This window comes from Eriocheir sinensis, chromosome 60 (assembly GCF_024679095.1).
Source record: "Eriocheir sinensis breed Jianghai 21 chromosome 60, ASM2467909v1, whole genome shotgun sequence".
NCBI lineage: Eukaryota > Metazoa > Arthropoda > Malacostraca > Decapoda > Varunidae > Eriocheir > Eriocheir sinensis.
Window position 1 is genome coordinate 11,241,775 of NC_066568.1, and position 20,042 is coordinate 11,261,816.

General features: G+C 42.7%; 2 protein-coding genes across 41 annotated transcripts in view; one reads left to right on the forward strand and one right to left on the reverse strand.

The window, feature by feature from the left end:
- LOC126985971 (urea transporter 2-like) overlaps positions 1-20,042 on the forward strand; it is a 60,720-nt gene that overhangs the window by 26,296 nt on the left and 14,382 nt on the right. The gene's annotated exons all lie outside the window — the stretch shown is intronic.
- Positions 1-20,042, reverse strand: part of LOC126985970 (cell division cycle and apoptosis regulator protein 1-like) — a 32,177-nt gene that overhangs the window by 4,993 nt on the left and 7,142 nt on the right. The window contains 11 exon segments of the mRNA XM_050841587.1: positions 430-741; positions 1,813-2,076; positions 2,658-2,741; positions 3,303-3,434; positions 4,022-4,177; positions 5,106-5,267; positions 7,781-7,864; positions 8,057-8,119; positions 11,001-11,244; positions 15,222-15,502; positions 18,538-18,763. Coding sequence (XP_050697544.1) covers positions 430-741; positions 1,813-2,076; positions 2,658-2,741; positions 3,303-3,434; positions 4,022-4,177; positions 5,106-5,267; positions 7,781-7,864; positions 8,057-8,119; positions 11,001-11,244; positions 15,222-15,502; positions 18,538-18,763 — 2,008 coding nt within the window.

A 20,042-nucleotide genomic window follows, 5' to 3' on the forward strand; every position in this document is an offset into this window, starting at 1 on the left:
ACTGAAATGTTTAATAATACGGCCCTGTAAGTCATAAAGTATGTGGCCCAAACACAGCTAAGACAAAGAATGTGGGATAAAGAGGCTGAAGTATAAGATGCATCACTACAAAAAATAAGACTTAGCTAAAGAGTAGGACTAAGCAATGAAAAAATTAGTTTAAGAAAAAATAAATCGAGACATTCAGTTAGCTCTAAATTATTATCGGGTTAAGAAATTACGATATTGTTACCATTGCAGTAAAAGGAATTCATTTTGGTCTTAAATGTGTTAAGTATAAGGAGTGAAGGTTGCTGCAGAGATGCTGAACCTAAAAACACTCATGATAACCCACCTGACCTCCTCTTCGGCCTTTGGAAGTAGTTGATGTGAGGGGTGGAAGCGTCTCACAACACCAACCAGAGTAGCCTGCGGTAGTGGTTGGCTTACCTGAGCACGGGAGAGGTTGAGGCCGAGCATGTTGATGATGTCCTCCAGGTCCCGGTCGATGATGTAGCCGGTGTGAGTTTGGTCAAAGTACACGAAGGAGAGGAGCAGGTATGGGTCCAGTGTCACCATCTTCTTCTTCTCCTTCTTCTCCCTCCTCTCGCGATCCTTCTTGTCATCCTTCTTCTTGTCCTTGGATTCCCGGCGGTCATCCGAGCGTTCCTTGTGGTCCTTCAGCAATGTCTCGTCCTTGGAGTCCTCGTCATCCTTTAGGGCAGAGAGCAGAGTCCCTGGCATAAGTCCTTTCACATAGCACTAACACACAGGGACACAGGGTTATAAGGGGAAAGAGTAGAGTCCCTGGCACTAAAACACAGGGGCACAGGGTTGTAAGGGGAAAGAGTAGAGTCCTTGGCACTAACACACAGGGTTATAAGGGGAAAGAGTAGAGTCCCTGGCTCTAAAACACAGGGACACACAAGATTACATGGGGGGAGAGTAAACTCCTTGGCACTAAAACACAGGGCCACAGGGTTATAAGGGGAAGATGAGCTTTTGACAATGGTATTTTTAAGTGGCACTGATAATCAAGGACACAAGGAGACTGCATGAGGCCTACACCTGGATACACACAGTTATAAGGAGACAGCAAAAGCCCATTAATCAAGGAAATATACATCTCACTCAAACCTTTGCTCTGAGTCCTATCCTCCACTTTTACCATTGAAAATACAAAAAATCTCACTCAAACCTTTGTTATGAGTTCTATCCCCCCCTTTTACAGCAAGGACCTTATTAAAATCACCCTTGTTAAAAGCCCTTCAGCCAGAGAAATTATAACCTAAGGGGAACCGGCCTCTTGCAGATTCCTTACGTTCTTATGTTCTTCTAAACTCAAAAAGGTGAGAGCACTGCATCACTGAATGAAAAGAGGACATTCACACAACTGGAACCCACTGCAAGAACATCATAAGAATTCCTTTGTTAACCCAGTAACAGCGGGGATTGTGTTTCTTAATGGTCCCTCCAAGCGAGAAAAATGAGAACAAATCACCCCTCACACAAACTACTTCATAATATATATCAAAGCATTTGTGATCAGATTATGTATCATCTATTTTGGGGGGTTTATATCATGGCACAAATTTGGCCCGTTGCTGCTACACGGTAAAGCCACAAATTTGGCCCGTCGCTGCTACCGGGTTAATCCCTTCATCCACTTACAGATGGGAGCTTAATAGAAACACCAGATGAGTCAGCAAAAAAGGGAATTTAGGCAACTTGAAGCCATTACAAAGAGTCCTACACTGCTCTCTTACTACAAAACTCCACTTAGATCTTTAACCAACACTGCATAAACAAAGAAAAAAAAAGTGATATACATACCACTTCCTCTTCCTCCTCATCCTCTTCCATCTCTTCCTCCTCCTCTTCTTCTTCCTTCTTTTCTTCCCTTTCCTCCTTGGCCTCCTCCTTTTCCTTCTTCTCCTTCTTCTCCACTTGCTTGTCCTCCTCCATCTTCTCTTCTCGGTCCTCCTCCTCCTCCTTCTTGTCCTTATCCTCCTTCTTCTCTTTCTCCTCCTTCTCTTCTTTCTTTTCCTTGTCCTTCTTGTCCTTGTCTTTCTCTTTCTTCTCCTCCTTCTCTTTTTTCTGTAGAGGAAGAATTGCACACTTAAGCCTTGTCTTCTACTCTTGGTCTGTGTCTCAGCTGTGTACATGGGTGATACATAGGTCTGTGTCTCAGCTGTGTACATGGGTGATACATAGGTCTGTGTCTCAGCTGTGTACATGGGTGATACATAGGTCTGTGTCTCAGCTGTGTACATGGGTGATACATAGGTCTGTGTCTCAGCTGTGTACATGGGTGATACATAGGTCTGTGTCTCAGCTGTGTACATGGGTGATACATAGATCTGTGTCTCAGCTGTGTACGTGGGTGATGCATACCTTGGGACATGTTAATACACACACTACAATGAGGAGATGTTGATGCAGTGCATTCACCCCATGAAAGTACCATTACATGACTGGACACGGCCACTCCTGCCACTGTCTTGGAGCTAACAATACAAACAAGGACTGTGTTTTGTATTTGCATCTCAGTATGCATCTTTTTACAGTAAGGGAGGCAGTCAAAGGACACATACAAAAAAATACCATTAATTTTGGTAAGAAAAATGCACAAGAACGTGCCTAGCAATTTAGAAAACAACAGAATCACCTATTATTACTGTGTTTTGAGGCTTGTATCTGATCATGGTGAGTAAATCTTTTGAGTGGTGAGTGGCTAGTGGGTCAGCACTCACCCACACCACCTGGAAGGGAGAGCAGGAAGACTAAGTTGACATCCAATGATATGGTTCAGAGCTGTAGTTGCCTTCTAGTAACATGAATATATTATAAAATGATGGAAAATGTTCATTCCTTATGAGATTGTGTAGAAAGCGTCCCCAGAGCTATGATGTGCTGTGTGAGGGCCACCTAGCAGAGGAGGGACAAACTGATAGCAAACAGGTCTATTAGCATGCATATCAGGGATGAAAGCTTTCCAATATATTAAGCTGAGGAATAAAGGTAAACTATTCCACAATTATAGACTAATGAATGTTATTTATTTTGACAAAAATGAAACACTCACTTATTACCTGGTCATCATATTTGTGTCCTTAACAAATTCAAATAAGCTTCCTCAATAATGAGATATTTTATCAAACAAAACAACTTTCTCCTCCATTGCTTATTACTCTAAGTTGCTGCCTGCCATGTGTCTGCAGACCCCTGAACCTAACCTAATCATGGCCCAAACAGACAACATATTTGTGAACTCAAAACAGACTGGCAAATACATCCCAAGCTGAACAGTCTTTCCTACTCACCTCTTCCTTGGCAGGCTTTTCGGGACACTCACAGAGGGCGCGGTAGATGCGGAAGGCAAAGTCTCTCATCAGCATCTCATTGAAGAGCTCGGCAAACAGACTCACCTCAAACGAGTGCTCCTTGTTATCCTCCTGCAAACAAGTCAACACCTTAAGTAACTTGAGCACAAACAAACTGTGTATTGTACTGCATGGGAAAGACAAATATGATGATGATGATGATGACTATTGTCATTTTCCCTAATCTGCCTCTGATGGAATGTGGTGGTGCAGTCCAGTCATTGTAGGCACCATCACAACTTTTCCTTTATGTTTTGCCATGTTAATATATTTACTATACATTGTTTGTTTTACTAATATAAAGTCTACTGCACTTTGATAACCACTATTTCCCCATATAGTTTCATCCTTGCACCTTAGTCCCCATTCAATAACATTAGATTTTTGTCTGTAATCCTTTCTTTTGGCCACTTCTCGACTTTCTTTTACAGGAGCAGTGTTAGCGGGCTTTTTTTTTTTTCCCCCCTTGACCTACTTCCTTTACTGTACTGAAGAAAAAAATCCTGTATGACTCTTTCTGTTAATATTTATTTCCTGTGGCCCCAAGAACACCACAAAAGGCCATCAAAGTCCCCAAGTAAGATTACAGGTTCACCCTCATTTGAGTTAATTATTGATGATTATGATGATGATGATAACTACTCTGGTTCTCCCCTGACCTGGCGGTAGTCGAGGAGCACGGAGAGGGACATGGTGGTGCAGTCAAACTTGCCAGACTTTGCCGTGCGTGAGGGATGGACCACAATCATGGGCTGGTCTGGGAGGGTGTAGCGCTTCTCCAGCAGGTTCCTCTCCCTCTCCTCAGCCTTCTTCTTCTGCTCAGGAAAAGGCAAAGGTAGTGTTGGGTGAGCACCGGCTAAGGCGCATCTCTGCCAGTCAGCACACACACTTTTCCAAGCAGTACACACACCAGGGAGGCTCTTCATAACCTCCTGCTCCACAGTTAGTACAGCAACTATTACAGTACCCTCCTGAGTTTCGCAATCCTTGAGTTTCGCGTTCAATTTAAAATTCTTACCATCCCGACTTTCACGCATTATCGCCCCGAGTTTCGGGGATGAGCGCCATTGATGACACTATCGGATTTGGCCAATCACAAGCATGTTTTCAGAGCCGTCAGCCAATCATAAGGCAGCCAGCTGCCTTTAGCTGCAGCTTCAAGACGACCCGTTCTCTCTTCACATTTTCTTCCTTTTTACACAGTACGTATTTTGAGAAAACAAGGGAGAAAAGTGGGGAAAAAAGTCAACTTCTCCACGGGCTGGAACCAAAATGCGCTTTTTCAGTGTTTTCAATACTCCAAGTTTCGTGATCCGCAAGTTTAGTGCTACGCCTGCAGAACAAAGCGGGTGAGAAACTCGGGAGGGTACTGTGTTAGATTATGATTCCCTGTATTCACAAATCTGCAGTTTTTTCAAATATAATTACCTAGACCTATAATTATAACAACCTGCTCTCAATAATTATAGTTACTTGGTTTCATTAAGTATAACTTCCTGCTTTCAAAAATTATGACTACCTGCTATCAATAACTTTATAATCATTTGAAACAGTAATACAAACAGTACACGTGGTTACAATTTGGCTAAATGCTGAGATCATAATTTTTCCAATTTATTTTTTTCCTGTTGTTTGTTGGAATTCAAAATTGACTTTTTAATGTATATTTCTTTCTCTTGCCAAGTTATACCATATTCCAAATTATAAAAGCCAAGTTATTAGGGTTTTACAATAGTTACAAACCTCCTCCTCTTCTTTTCTCCTCTCCTCCTCTTCCTTCTTCTTGCGTTCTTCTTCCTTCTTCCTCTCCTCCTCCTCACGCTTCTTTGTCTCATCTGTTTCCGAGCTCTCAGCACTGGCTGCAGCTTTCTCACTCTCCTCCTTCTCCTGTTCATTCTTCAAGATCTGGGAAAAGCAGGGTTACTGACACCACAACTCAGGAGAACAATTTATGATGACAGCCTGACGTCCCCCATGAGAGTAGAGAAAGACACCTAACTTTGAGCAAACAACAAGTGCAAACCCAGATCCTCCCCCACCAGAAAAAGGGACTGGAACGGTATGGAGCACTTTTGGTAAATAATATCATGAACAACCGGCCACTTTCCTTGAGGAGAATGGTGTATCAGAGTATCCTGCAAATCTTAACATAAAGTTCAGAAGCTTGGCAGCTCACTAAAGTTCTCAAGAAAACCTAAAAAGCACTAAAAAAGAGGAAAATTCTGGGTATAACATGGAAAGATAGGAAGTGGCTATCATGGATTAGCAATAAAACAAAGTTTGAAGATATTGTAAAGCTAATTAAGAGGAAGAAAAACCTTTGGGCAGGTCTCATCATGTGGAGAACTGATAACACTGGCCAACAACAAATTTATCGTCCAAGTTTTTTTAGCTGATTTAGAACAATTTAGATGTGCTGAATCCAAAAAACACATTGGTTTTGCTCAATCAGGTCAACTTTTTTATCTACCGACACATCATGTTTTTTACTTTTTTTTTTTTACATGTACGAGTATTTTCTATTTATATGAGGCAAAATTCTTTCTTATTTCTTTAAATAAACAAATTCTGAAGAGTTTACATGTGCCATTTTTTTACTAACTGGTATTTTTGTATTTTGTTGGGACAACAGTCTGGGTTCACCAAGTATCCATGCTTTCTGTGCATGTGGAATAGTAGGGACAAAGCTCAGCATTACACGAAGAAAGACTGGCCTGTACAGGAGAAGTTGGTGTCTTGCAGAGCAAGGAACGTCATAAACAACCCTCTGGTGGACAGACAGGATATTCTTCCCACCGCTGCACATCAAGCTCGGCTCAATCAAACAGTTCACCATAGCTCTTGACAAGGATGGTGGCTGCTTCACTTACTTATGCCATGCTTTTCCAGGATTGACCATGGAGAAGCTGAAAGCTGGCATCTTTGGCAGTCCTCAACTCCCTCAGCTCATCAGAGATCCAGAGTTTGAAAACTCAATGAACAATGTGGAACTGGAAGCGTGGAAGGCTTTTGTTCTTGTTGTGAAGAACTTTATTGGCAACAAGAAGGCCAGGAACTACGCAGAACTTGTCACCAATATGCTGACTGCTTTCAGAAAACTCGGACGCAACATGAGCATCAAAATGCATTACTTATTCTCACATATGGATCGGTTTCCTGAGAATCTGGGATCAATGAGCGACGAGCAGGGGGAAAGATTCCATCAGGACAAGAAAGAGATGGAGACCAGGTATCAGGGATGCTGGGATGCAGTCATGATGGCTGATTACTGTTGGACTCTGAAGAAAGACATCCCTGCCACTGAGCATTCTAGGAGTTTGAAGAAACGGAAGTTCATGCCCTGAATTTTGAACAATGATGACCTAATATCCAATTTACATGTACTTACCTTTATCAATGTCTACTATTCAATGTACACATCAATTTTTGTAACAATTAATGAATTGTGTTAGAAAACCATTTTTTATCTTAATAACCTATTTCGGATGAGAAATATTAACAAAAATCAACTGAAAATGTCACAAAAATGTAATAGATTTAATTATAATATCGGATTTTCTAAAAATCGACTTAGCACAAAAACCTGACCTGATCGAGAGAAAACGGTGTCATTTTCGGATTCAGTGGTGCAAATTTGTCCTAAATCAAATGATTTTTTTTTTTTTTTTTTTTTTTTTTCCACCCAGTGTATAATCGATGGACACCCTAAGGAACAAAGGCAACCCAGTAACTGTATGTCCGGCCTTTGCTGTAGCAGGATGAAGTACACTAACATCAGACAACTAGACAGAAATTAAATTGTAACCTTCGCTGAAGCAGGATGGAATATAACAACATCAGGCCAAGTGAAGAGATGACAAAACAAACATTGCCAGGGCAGAATGGAGTACAATGACATCAGGCAGGGGAACCAGGTGAAAATGGGTGGAAATGAAATTATAACTTTTCCTGAAGCAGGCTGTAGTAGAGCAACATCACACAGAAAACCAGGTGGAGGGATGTCATTAAAATCTTTGTCAGAGTAGGATGGTGTACTCTGACATCAGGAAGAGAACCAGGGATAGAAATTAAATTAGAGAACTTGTAGGAGTGGACTGGAGCACACTAGCACCAAGCAGTGGAGGGGGGGGAAAAATAAGAAAGGGCTTTGTTCTGCAATGGACTGATAATGACTAATGATGATGATGATTAAGACACTAAGGCAAGTATACTCAGATGCTTTCACCTCCCATATGAAGTATTTCCAAAGGCCAAAAAGGAGATTAACTTGGATTTTATTAGTGTTTTTTTCAAGTTCATGGTACAGAGGTTAGGTCAAACTACCACCACATGGAAATATCTACAAGTCCTACCACAGCCTTGTCAAATGTGTGTGCCCGAGCATCTAAATGTTTGAGAGAATGGTCCCAAGTTCTTACCTTGGTGAGGCGAGCAATGAGCTGTGACTTGAGGCCCTTGCTGTTCAACATTCTTGCATCAAGCTCAGAACGAAGCTCAACCACCTGCAGGAGAGTGCATGTGAGATCAAAACACAGGAAAGCCTATTAGTACTGTTACTCAAGCCTGCCAGTTTGTACTCATCCTTTCTGAGGTACAATATAAAAAATTACCTACTGTCAAGGGGTCTAAAATTAGGTTATGTTGGGCTGTGGAAAAGCCTACTGTACCCTCAACAAAGATCCAGTCATGCTCACCTTCATACTCTTGGGGTCCAGGGTGGCATAGTGGCTGGGGTCCTTCTTCTTGGCAGCATCATCCTTTAGAAAGGCAGAAGACACTGTTAGGTCCTGAGGTCAGTCAGCCCTTAGAGTATTAGCAAGACCTAACCAGACTGCCACAATGACTCAAAGGGGACAGAAATAAAGACAGAAAGGCTGCTCTACTGGCTGTGTCCCTAGCCTCACTCTCACTGCGGCTCCGACCTTAAGAGGACACTGTAGATGGTTAAAGATAGTAGCAGTAGTAGTAGTAAAAGTAGTAGCAGAATAGTAGCAGTAGCAGTAGTGATAGTAATAGCAATAACAGCAGTAATAGTAATAGCAGTAGTGGTAGTAGTACTTGCAGTAATACTAGTGGTGATCGTGGTGGCATTACGGGCTAAACAACATGAGGTGACTGTGTTGCTGAGGCTGTGTGTATATATTTAGTTGTGGTGTATAGGGCCTGAGCCGTGCTCATAATGCCCTGCCTCCATGTACATATTTGTCCTGCCTTTCACTGAATTTGTGAACACTTCACTCCAGTCACTTCTCCCTTTAATCCAAGTGTATATGCTTCTGTGTGGAAAGTTGTTTTTCTTAACAGCTCTGAGTGCGCGCGCGCGTGAAAATATGTATATAGGGGTAAATCTTTATATACTGTGTGTATGTGTAAACAGCAACACACAAGGCATACTGTGGACAAATAGAGAACTAGCTGCTTCTGCAGTGCAAACCATATATACTCGTGTACAAGTCTTAGTTCTTAACGATTTCTCTAAGGCCAAATTCTTATATATCTTTTTTAAGAATTACATATACTCCTCAATTTAACATATCAAAGCCTTGCTGGGAACAACTCTGACACAAGATTAACTTTTCCCTGATTGTAAAGAGGACACCTACATGAATGATCAGCCAGAGCCTGAGAGACACATGAAGGGAAAAAGTGTCTCCAAGTGTCGGCCTGAGTATCAATGGTCAACACGTGACAAGTGTCCACGCTGGGGTGCCCAGCAGCATGTGTTGCCTTGCAGCAGGGAAATGAGGCAACTTTTTCCATCAAAAAATGGTTCAGACGTATTGTCAGTAAACATTTTGCTTGCCCAGAGGGCAAATTTATTTTCATTTCTTTTGTTCTTGTGTATGCATGGCCATGGCACCTGCAGGCTACTTTGAAGAGCACTGCTGGTGGCCAGCCTTGGCCCATTAATGATGCAGGCTGACATTCAAATATGATACCGTGATATATTGCAGCATCATAGCAAATTTGTTCTCACCTATGTGTTTACTGTGGCCAAAAAAGACCAGTCAACTGGCTGGCTCTCAGAAACTACATGTCTGCTGTTCCCAGTGGTCATAACCTGCAGTTTATAGTGGACAAGACACACCCTGTTCTCCAGGCTGTCCAGGAAAAAAATATTTCTCACTGTTATGCCGCACATAAATATTTTTTCGGCTGGCAACAGCTCATGAACTCTTAGCTGTTCTTGGGTCTGTTTCCTTTATGAACATTGTGATGTCCAGCTCAAATTTTACACTATAACAATATCTCTTTTGCTATGACAATGTGATCCACTTGACAAATTTCAACAATTGTTTAAAACAATGTCATGAACTTATAATTCTGCTGCTGCAGTCAGCATGGTAAGCACACAACAGCAGCACACTTCACTTGGAAGGAGCATTACTGTGTGCCCCTGAGGAGTGCTGCATTGTGCTGCTGATACTGCTTAGCTCATGGATAAGGCAAGATATAGTAAATTCAATTATATTAAATTTGCATAATACACAAAATGTATTAACTGAACAGTTTGTATATAATGAAGATACAACAACTACCAACAAAACCTCCTGCAGTTTGAGACATCCTTGTCACTATTTGTCAACTACACCTGACACGTGTGTGTGCATGTATCTTATGTACGGTCCTGAAGCTGTGTAGTGTTAGTGATTGTGTTAGAGGCGGAGTCACAGTGTGAGGCACCAGTAACAGTGATCAATGAATGGTTTGCTGCGGCCCTCCCACTCCTCCTCGAGTTTCTCCTCCCTCCAGCCAGCCCTTGCCAGTGAGGGGAGTCATGACAACAACTAGGCACCAAAGCCCCTCACATGTACAGTGACACACAACACAGCCATGAAACATTAGAACGAACTGCAATTTGGTTGGAGAAGTTTTGAGGCAGGGAAGGAAGAAGTGCTGTGACATGTGGAAACACAAACAACATAATCTAATAGTAAATTGAAGGGTGATGACTGATGGTACCAATACAGAAACGTCTAGTAGTCTTCAGGAAAAGGCTGCAGCTGCTGGACATAATGCTGATGGTGGTGATGGTGGTGGTGGTGGTGGTGAGTGACTGATGGAGGAGAAGTGGATGAGCTTGATAGGAGGAGAAATAAATGGATGTTTGATGTGTCCACCAGTGGTCACACACTCAAGGTCATCATCGCATTACCCTTGGGAACGTGACCTCTCACCTCCCCTGTCTCCTCGCGTAGCCCACCTGCAGTCAACAGAAACAGTCATCTTCTTTTTGGACAATGAATTGACTTTATTATTTGAAAGATAATTCATGGGAAAAGACTTTTGGAGCCAAGTCTTGGCTGTCCTCAAACCAAACAAGAGTGAAGCTTTAGATCAAGGTGTGAGGCAGAATTGAGTGATCAACAACCAATCAAGGCATCAGGGGTTAACAGTGAGGTGGGTGAGGCGTCGTTGGGGGTGAACTTCATGCCTTAGATTGCTCCCTCTCTCCTCCTGTCTCTCGAGCAGCCAGATTGAGGCCACCAAGTTCACGCCCCCACACACCACCACCATGACACTGCCCACAAAGTAAGCAAGGTGTTGTGACTGCAGCAGGGGACTGGGAGGGAGTACAGGTAGGTGATCTGCAAGGAGAGAGTAAAACCGTAGAGAAGAAAAAGGTCGAATGAGTGCCTTGTTCTCCTCCTCCTCCCCCTCCTGTTCGTCCAGCTGCGGGGTGGCTCCAGTCGAGCAAGACAGCTTCTTCTCCAGCTGGTGCTTATAGTTGAGGTGGAGGCCATCCCACTCCAGTTTGGCTGGGCAAACGTTCCAAACATCTGGGAGAAATAGTACAGTGGTTTCAACCCGGGCAGTCGTGCTGCTCCGGCCCTTGTGTGAAGACTCGCCTCGACGATAGTAAATCTCCGCAAACCGGTACCTGAGATGGAACAACGGCGGTGTGTCAGGAGAGGTGCCGCTTGGAGGGGTGCAGCGGCACTAAGTAGTGTAAACAAATGCCAGCGTACACTACACGATAGCCTTATGCGCCGAAACACTCATCATCATCATCATCAGAAAAGGCTCTTTCTTTTTACATCATTCTTCACACCTTCCTTCCTTCCTTCCAACCTGTATAAAATAATGCAAAGTCTGGGGTTCATAGAATACTTCCTTCCTTCCTCCCAACCTGTACAAAATAATGCAAAGATCTGAGGCAGTATATTTCCTTCCTTCCTCCCAACCTGTACAAGATAACACAAGGACTGAAGTGTATAGCAGAGTATTTTGAAGGCTATGTTTATGCCACAGTGGGGAAAGAAAGCCCTGTTCTGACCCACATCACCTGACTCCTGTAGTAGGGCTGCCTCTTACCTCTCCTCTGCTGGAACAACTCTCACTCAATGCCACCAAACACTTTGACAAATAACAGGTAATAATATTGTACAGCCTTGGGGAAATAGTGACCATACAATAAGACAGCTCTTGTTTTATGCCAGGGTTGACTTCACCCCTCAACAGGCTAAGACATGTAAAGTGAATTTCACAATATTAAAAAATGTAATGAGAGAATGTATAGGAATTGAAGGGGTTTGGATCCCACCAATGTAAGCACAATGTGCAAAGTAAAAAGCAGGTTGAATTTTTGCATGACACTTCAAAAAACTAAATTTATATTTATATTTTCATTAGGATGCATGGTAATTCAAGGGGTTTAGATCACACTTGCCTAAGCAAAATGTGCAAAGTAAGAAATAAAACTGGACTTTACCCCATCACGCTACTCCAAAAAATGTGTAATTTGAACACATCAATGTTTCCATACGAATGCAAGGCTTGGATCACATCAATGTAAACAAAAACCGTTAAAAAAAAAAAAAAAAAACTAATGTTCTTCAAAAATAGAAGAAATGTGAATTGCAGTATAAAATTAAAGGCATAATTTCCACACTTCCATAAAGCAGGAGCTGCCTGCATGCATAGTAACTGTGCTTACTTAAATAGTTTACTGATGCTGCTTCCCTTTAGGAACTGACACATATTTATGTAACCTAAAAAAAGTAGTTGTCAACATTACTCAGCGCAAGGTTTACTGAACTCATCCACAACACAACAACATGGACACAAGGGGGCAAGAAGCTCCTACAGGATGTCAATCAAACTGAGGCCAAATGTAGAGCAAAATCATCACATCACTCAAGACCTGCAAACTAAAACTTAGTCCATTAATAGTATCTTGGTGCACAGAGGCAGCCTGTGCTATACCCTGCTCCTGCATGGCAAAACCATTGGCCCTCACGGCAAAAGCTTCCTCATGACTGCCTTGGTGCATGCTCTCACCCTGTTCCTTGGGGCTATGTTCTGACACGCTCTCTCCACATATTTTCACCTGCAGGAATGAAGAAGGCCCTCCAATGCTGTTTTTTTATATCATTATTATAAGTGATTGATAATTTTAGAAGCTGGAATGGGGTATAGTATCAAGTGCTCCCTGGAAGAGACTGTCTGTCTGGCTGTGGTGTGATGGGTCTGACCAACCAACCAACAGACTCACTCAATGGGAAAGAAGTGTGGGTGAGGAATATCTGTCTCCTTGTAGGGGAATAACTTACAGCAGGCAAGAGAGCGAGAAAGCAAGAGAGAGAAAGAGGAGCAGATGCAGTTAAAGTTTGTTAACGTGTGTTTCTATCAATACCTGCACTCAAGAATCTCACCTACTGTTAATTTAATTTCTACTATAATTCTTTTTTTTGCAAAGGACTGTTTCCAGTTATCAAAAATCAGGGCAACTGGATATTTGAACCACTGGAATTTGAACTAACATGCTGTATTTGATGGCATTAGGGAATATTTTTGTGTGGCCTTGAACTGCTGCATTTACTGCAAGAAAAAGTCTCTAGAAATGGCCCTGCATCCTATATCCTAAAGGTCAGGGTCTGGATAGGCTTTGGCTTCCCTGGAAGGGGCACTTTGACTTTGCATTGCTTCACAAAATTATTTCAGAAATTTCCTTGTAACTCAGTGAATTAATAGGTATTTTCCAGTATCAATATATCCTAACAGTACTTCCTTGATATAATTGGCTATGTCAATTCACCATGTGTGTATGTATGTGTGTGTGTGTGTGTGTGTGTGTGTGAGTGTGTGCAAAGAGAAGACACGCCTACGCAATGACTTATAAATTACAAGTGATAAAGTATGTTAAGGAAAATTTCAAGAGCTGCTGCAAGGCATCTAGGATAACCAATTGAGGCAATGGTTCATGACTGGCGAGAGCAAGAACTGGACACACGGCAAACTTTAAAATGATCTCGTAGTGAAGGGCTGCAAAGGTCAGGCACAAACATGGTGTTTCATTTTGTGAGGAAAGCCCTGCCAAAATTTTTCATTATATGCCATCAAATACAGCACTTTGACTGCAAATAATACAGAAAAATGAACTGTGAGAAAAACCAACAAGTAAATGAGAACTAACTGTGTGCACTGCAACAAGGATCTCAACAAACAAGTGGGTGAAGCTTTGTCTGTATTTGTGGAGGGCTGGTGAGGGTGAGTGCCTAGAACAAGGGTCCTCTGGCTGTTGGTGACAGAGAGCCTGGTGTGTGTGGCAGTGACTGTCTGTGTGATCCCAAGGCTAAGCAGAACCTTAGTAGTTTCAGGCAAAGTGAGCACACATTCTTGAAGCAGCTCAGTAACAACAAGAGACAGACTTAAGAATGACCTTCAAGAACTACAGTCAGTCATGCTCTTTGCCCCCGAATTGAGTCTCTGGCTCTAGCATGGCTTAATGCAGCCCTGACTTCTTGTCTTGTTTATTAGTCAGCCTGACCAGAGCTGATTAGACATGTGATTGTTAAACCCATTACTATTAAGCCCATTTGTATTCCTATTAAATCACTTTTATTACCATTAAGGACATACATATTACTATTAGACCAATTCATATTACCATTAGGCCCCTTCAAATTACCATTAGGCCCCTTCAAATTACCATTAGGCCCATTCATATTCTTATGGAACCCATTTGTATGACACCATTCATATTACAATAAAGGCCCTTTGTTTTACTAATACACCCAGCTGTATTACAATAAGGCCTAGTCATATTACTATTGGGACCATTCGTATTACTATTGGGAACATCTGTATCACTATCAGAGTCACTGAGTTACTGTGACCACAGGGGACCCGTGCTATGGTTACAACTCTTAGCTCTCAAGAGTAAGTCCAGAGATGCCTCACCAGTGTGGCTCTTAAATTGTACCAACAGGACCCATGAACTTTGAGGCCCCAGGGCACCGCAAGACATAATCTGGCCCTGGGTACACTGCATGGTGCTACTAACAAAAAAGAACTGTGCTGAGGTGCAGATTGCTTAACTCCATGTGAGCAAGCACTAAATGCAGCAACACAGAAGAGGTCTTGCCCATGAGCAGGCAGAGTAAGGAAGGTCTAGATTTATGTACAGTTCTTGATGCTACTCTCTCTCCCTCTCTGAGTCCTGTTCAGGATTAACAACACTATATTCCAAAGTTAGAACTAATAAAACTTCCTTCAGTCACTCAAGAAGCCAGCAAAAGTTTCCTTTCTGTGGAAGAAATGCAAATTTCATGAAGCACTAAAGCATATGCCTCAGACTAACTTGCAGCAGTGATGAGGTAAGTAAAAGGTGTTTAGTGCTAGGAATAAACTAGGAAAGGTGGGAAGCACAGAAAAACACACACACACACACACACACACACACAGGAACTTACACCAAGGAGAAAAACCTGTGACCACCACCACCATGAGCCAAGAGAGGGTCCACACACACACACACTTATGCATGCCTCCCAGCCTTTCTCCTCCTTCTGCCCCTCCCTCCCACCCTGCCCCAGGAGCACACAGGTGACCACAACACTAGATCCAAGGCATTACCAGGTGGTGCACCCTGAGAGGTCAATCCCCGTCAAGGCCCGGCAGGTCCGAACAGCGGTGCGGATGAGAACGTTGGGGTCCTTCTCTGGGTTAGGGCCATCCAGGGAGGGGCTCCAGTAGCCACCGATGGCCATGGTCTCATTCTTGCCCTTCAGACCAACCAGGAAGTTGATCAAGCGCGTTGGATGGACAAAGCACTCTCGGATGTCGCTGGGGTCTTCGCTGAGGGCACAGGACCGATGGAAGATGTCCTCCAAGGCGGGCACAGCCATCAGCATGACCTGGCAGGGGAACAGGCAACAGCAGGTCAGCACCAAGCACTGACACAAGGATACACAGACACACTACATGAGGTAAAGTCAACCTACACTAGGGGCCATTCTTACAGTCGTCTCCGAATGTTCGGAAGACGGTCCCTAACACGTTCGGGTGGCTTCTACAGTAGTAGTAGTAGTAGTAGTAGTAGTAGTAGTCGTACTAGTACTACTACTACTACTACTACTACTACTACCACTACTACTATACTACTACTACTACTGTAGAAGCCACCAGAACGTGTTAGGGACCGTCTTCCGAACATTCGGAAACGACTGTAAGAATGGCCCTAGGGTACAAGGAGCCTACAAGAGAATGGTCCTCCTCTACCTGTCTAACTTTGTCACTCCATCCTTCTTCCCCCCCTGCTGCCTGCACCCATTGTTAACATTATACAATGGTCCAGATGAACCTCATAAACATGCACATCACCTTCCATACAACTCTGTACTGCCAGTGGCTCAAACATGGTCACATTCCCATCTTGTAAGGCAACGTTGATCCTGACGTGTGCTCAGTGGAATAGTGAAGCGAGTCTTAACCTGTTCCAAACCATGACATATATATATGACGTCATGTCCTGCCGCAGACAGGAAACCAAGACATACATATGACATCATGCCTTAACCCCTAAAGGGCCGGAGGCGGCTATAGCCGCTTTTCCACGGAAGGGCCGGGGGCGGTTATAGCCGCTTTGCTTTTTTCGCGCTAAATTTATTTACTTTTCGGTAATTTTCGATGACCATTCGTTGGCAACACTGCCAGAGATATGTTTAGGCTACTGCTTCAGAATCTTGCCCGCTCTCACGATGGACAGGCGTACTGACACGGATTCTGACGCGTCCGATTTCCTGCCAGACCCTGCCGAGCCCAGCAGAGCAACACGAGAATGAGAAGAGTATGCTACAATGACTCCCAAACCACACATCACAAGACTGTGTTACATAGAGAAAGCTTAGAGTATTGACTATATATAAGAATTAGAGCATGGGGGCATCCGTTTTCATTACGCACTAGTCAAGGCCACACAAGCGAAACGAACGCAGAGCGGGCAAGAGCCTCGCTAACTCCAAAAGTCTCTCCTCTTCAACTCAATATTTCTCCAAAACCACAGCACATAGAAACGTTTTCATGCAATAATTAAAAAGAAGAAGAGTTGATGATGACTATGACGACAAACTAATTTGTTATTGCATTGTAGTTCAGCAGAATCAAGTGTGTGAATATAGGCTATTTTCGGTGTTTGGTGCTGAGGTGCCGGTCCTGTGGATGTTGTAGATGACCACCCAGGCCGGCCCTTTAGGGGTTAAATAGTTTACCATGAAAAGAACATTCATTTTCTGTGGTTTGTCATATCTTCTGAAAACTTGTGGATGGATAACCATATTATTTCTGAGAGAGAGAGAGAGAGTGTGTGTGTGTGTGCGTGCCTGCGTGTGCGCATGTGTGTGTGTGTGTGTGTGTGTGTGTGTGTGTGTGTGTGTGTGTGTGTGTGTGTGTGTTCACCTAATTGTATTTACCTAGAAGTATTAACCTAGTTGTAGCTTTACAGGGCCTGGACTTATGCTTGTGTGGTCCCGTCTCCGTATCTGAATTTGTCCAACTTTTCCTTAAAGTTTTGCACACTTCACCGATACTACATCCTCACTTAGTCTGTTCCAAACCTCTATATTTCTTTGCGGGAAGCTATATTTCTTTGCGGGAAGCTATATTTCTTTATGTATTTCAAGTATCTTCCTTTCCTCAATTTTTTACGGTGTCCGCTTTTGTTCCTGGTGTTTATTCCTTCTTTTAGTAGTAACTCCTCATTATCTACACCTTCCATTTTGCTCAATAATTTATAAATCTGTATTAAGTCTCCCCTTTCTCTTCTTTGTTCCAGTGTTGGTAGGTCCATTTCCTTTAATCTTTCTTCATATGTCAATCCCTCCAGTTCTGGAACCATTCTTGTTGACATTCTTTGTATTCTCTCTAGTTTTTTTTGTTTCTTCTTATGGGGAGACCACACTGCCTCCGCATATTCCAGTTTTGGTCTAATCATAGTGGTTATTAACTTTTTCATCATATCCTTATCCATGTAGTGGAATGCTAATCCTATGTTTCTCACCATTTTATATGTATCACCGAATATCCTATTTGCATGACTCTCTGGCTGTTGATTACCTTTTATTGTCACTCCCAGATCTCTCTCTTCTTAAACTTTCTTTACTATTTCTCCATCTCCCATTCTATATGTCCATTTTGGTCTCTCTTCACTCTTTCCCATTTCCATTACATGACATTTCTTCACATTGAATTCCATCTCCCATTTAATACTCCATTTCCAAATCTTGTTCAGGTCATCTTGCAGAATTTCACTGTCTTTACTCTTTACTGTTTCTAATATGTCTTAGCAGTTTTGCATCGTCTACAAACAGGCTCATATAACTATTTACTCCCTCCAGCATATCATTTACATATACTAGGAAGAGTACAGGTGCCAATACCGATCCTTGAGGCACTCCGCTCTCTACAATTCTCCAATCCGATTTCGTGTCCTTTACAACTGTTCTCATCTCTTTTCCCCTTGAGTAGCTTTCCATCCAGTACTTCATTTTCCCTTTCAAACATCCTTTATTAACAGAAAAATACCTCTTCATGACTTGAAGTAAACCCAGCCCACATGTCAGGTGCAAAGCTAGCATGCTACCAAGGAGGGGTTGACAACACCCAAACAGACAGAAAATCAGAAGCCAATGGACTGGGCATTCAAGATCATACATGGAACCCCGAGTTTTTGTATGGGACCCTTGAATTTTACCTTGGGACCCTATACAAAATGCCTGGGGGTTTGAACGCCCAGGAAAAATTCTTAGTGGCAGCCCTGCCCTCTTCATCCAAAATTGACCTCTCTTCTGGCCACTCATACTGACTGACAGTGCTTAGCAAACTTTTTTGTTGCCCTTGAGCTGCTTCCATTGCTGTTAAAACGTAAATAAAAGGTAATAAAATAATGACTCACCTTGGCGGCAAAGCTGTGGTTGGCGTCTGGCGTGTCATAGATGGAGTCATTCTCCACCACCGGGTCCACCTCCTTGTTCATGATGTGGAAGGAGACGGGGCGCGGGAACTGGAAGGGGCGGTGGGCGGGGAAGGTATCAGACCAGAGCGGTCTAGCCAGGAACACGTCAGACGGCACGTACAGGTTACTGTAGCGCTTCTTGAGCTCCAGCACATTGGCCTCCTTCCTGCAGGGGAGACAACAACAACGGCCTCTTTACTGTGCTGCCTGGCACACACACACATGCAAGCACACACACACACACAGTAATGTCTTTTATTTACATATCAATGGCATGGTGGAAAGGTTGAATAGCTACACTAGTCTGTTGGCTGATGGTGCAATGGTAAAGAGAAGAGTGGTGGAGGAAGAGGACTGTTCCAGCCCTTCACTATGAGGCGGGCAGCATGGGTTCAGTGGTGGGTGCAAGGGCTGACACAAAGCCTTCATCCTACAGTTGACATCAGAGCATATTGCATCCTATTTTAAGCATCACTTCTTCTGTTTTCGTTGTTACCCTTTTCTTTTCATCTTATGACTCAATCATGATGACATAAGGTTAACTTTAAAATAAAAGAATATCTATATATAAAAGAACTGACTCAAGGTCATAATCATAACTGTCTTCCATGCCTAGAGTACATTAATCACAAGCTTTAACAGATCAACTGGAGGAAGGGGGTGATGTTATATTTGAAAATTCATTATATCTGAGGGTCCCTAACTAACTTTCTCCATTGTACGAGCTGAAAGTTTTCTATTTCCAACCATTTTCCTACACAACAGTTTGTTGATTATACTAGATGAAGGATGAGGCACTGATGGACAAAGAGCAGGGGTGTTTACAGACAGGCAGACAAAGCTAGACTGATTGAATAACTACGTTTACAATCAAATGGAAGCACCAGAGCCTTTACAAACTAAAAAATATATATTAACTTCAGCAAAGTTTGCAATATAATATCAGTCATAAAAATATTCTGATACTTTTCAATATATGTCCTTCTATAATAACAAATAGAACTATTTATTCACAAAATATGCGAAGAGGAGATGAAGATGTCCTGCTTTCTACCACGCGGAGTCAACACTTTTCCGACCCCATCCAGTCCTTCACGGGGTAACATAAAGCAACCCCAACTACATGGGGACAATTAACACTGCGGTTTATGGCCACAGGAAAGGGAAGGGAACGAGAATGGGGAAGACTAACACTACAGCCGAAAGTGCCTTAAAGATATCAAGAAACATAGTTTTCCTCAAAGACACATTGACACCTAGAATAACCTCTAGGAGACTGTTCAGCCAAAACTATTCATGAATTCTCAGAAACTTTCAGCTCTCACAACAAATATTTTCAAACCCTACAAAGGAGATTGCTTGGGGTTCTCTTGAGTGTTCTTTTGCATTAATGGTGGAGAAGCCTTGCCAAACTCTCACTAGGTTCCTAAAACTACCCATGGAAA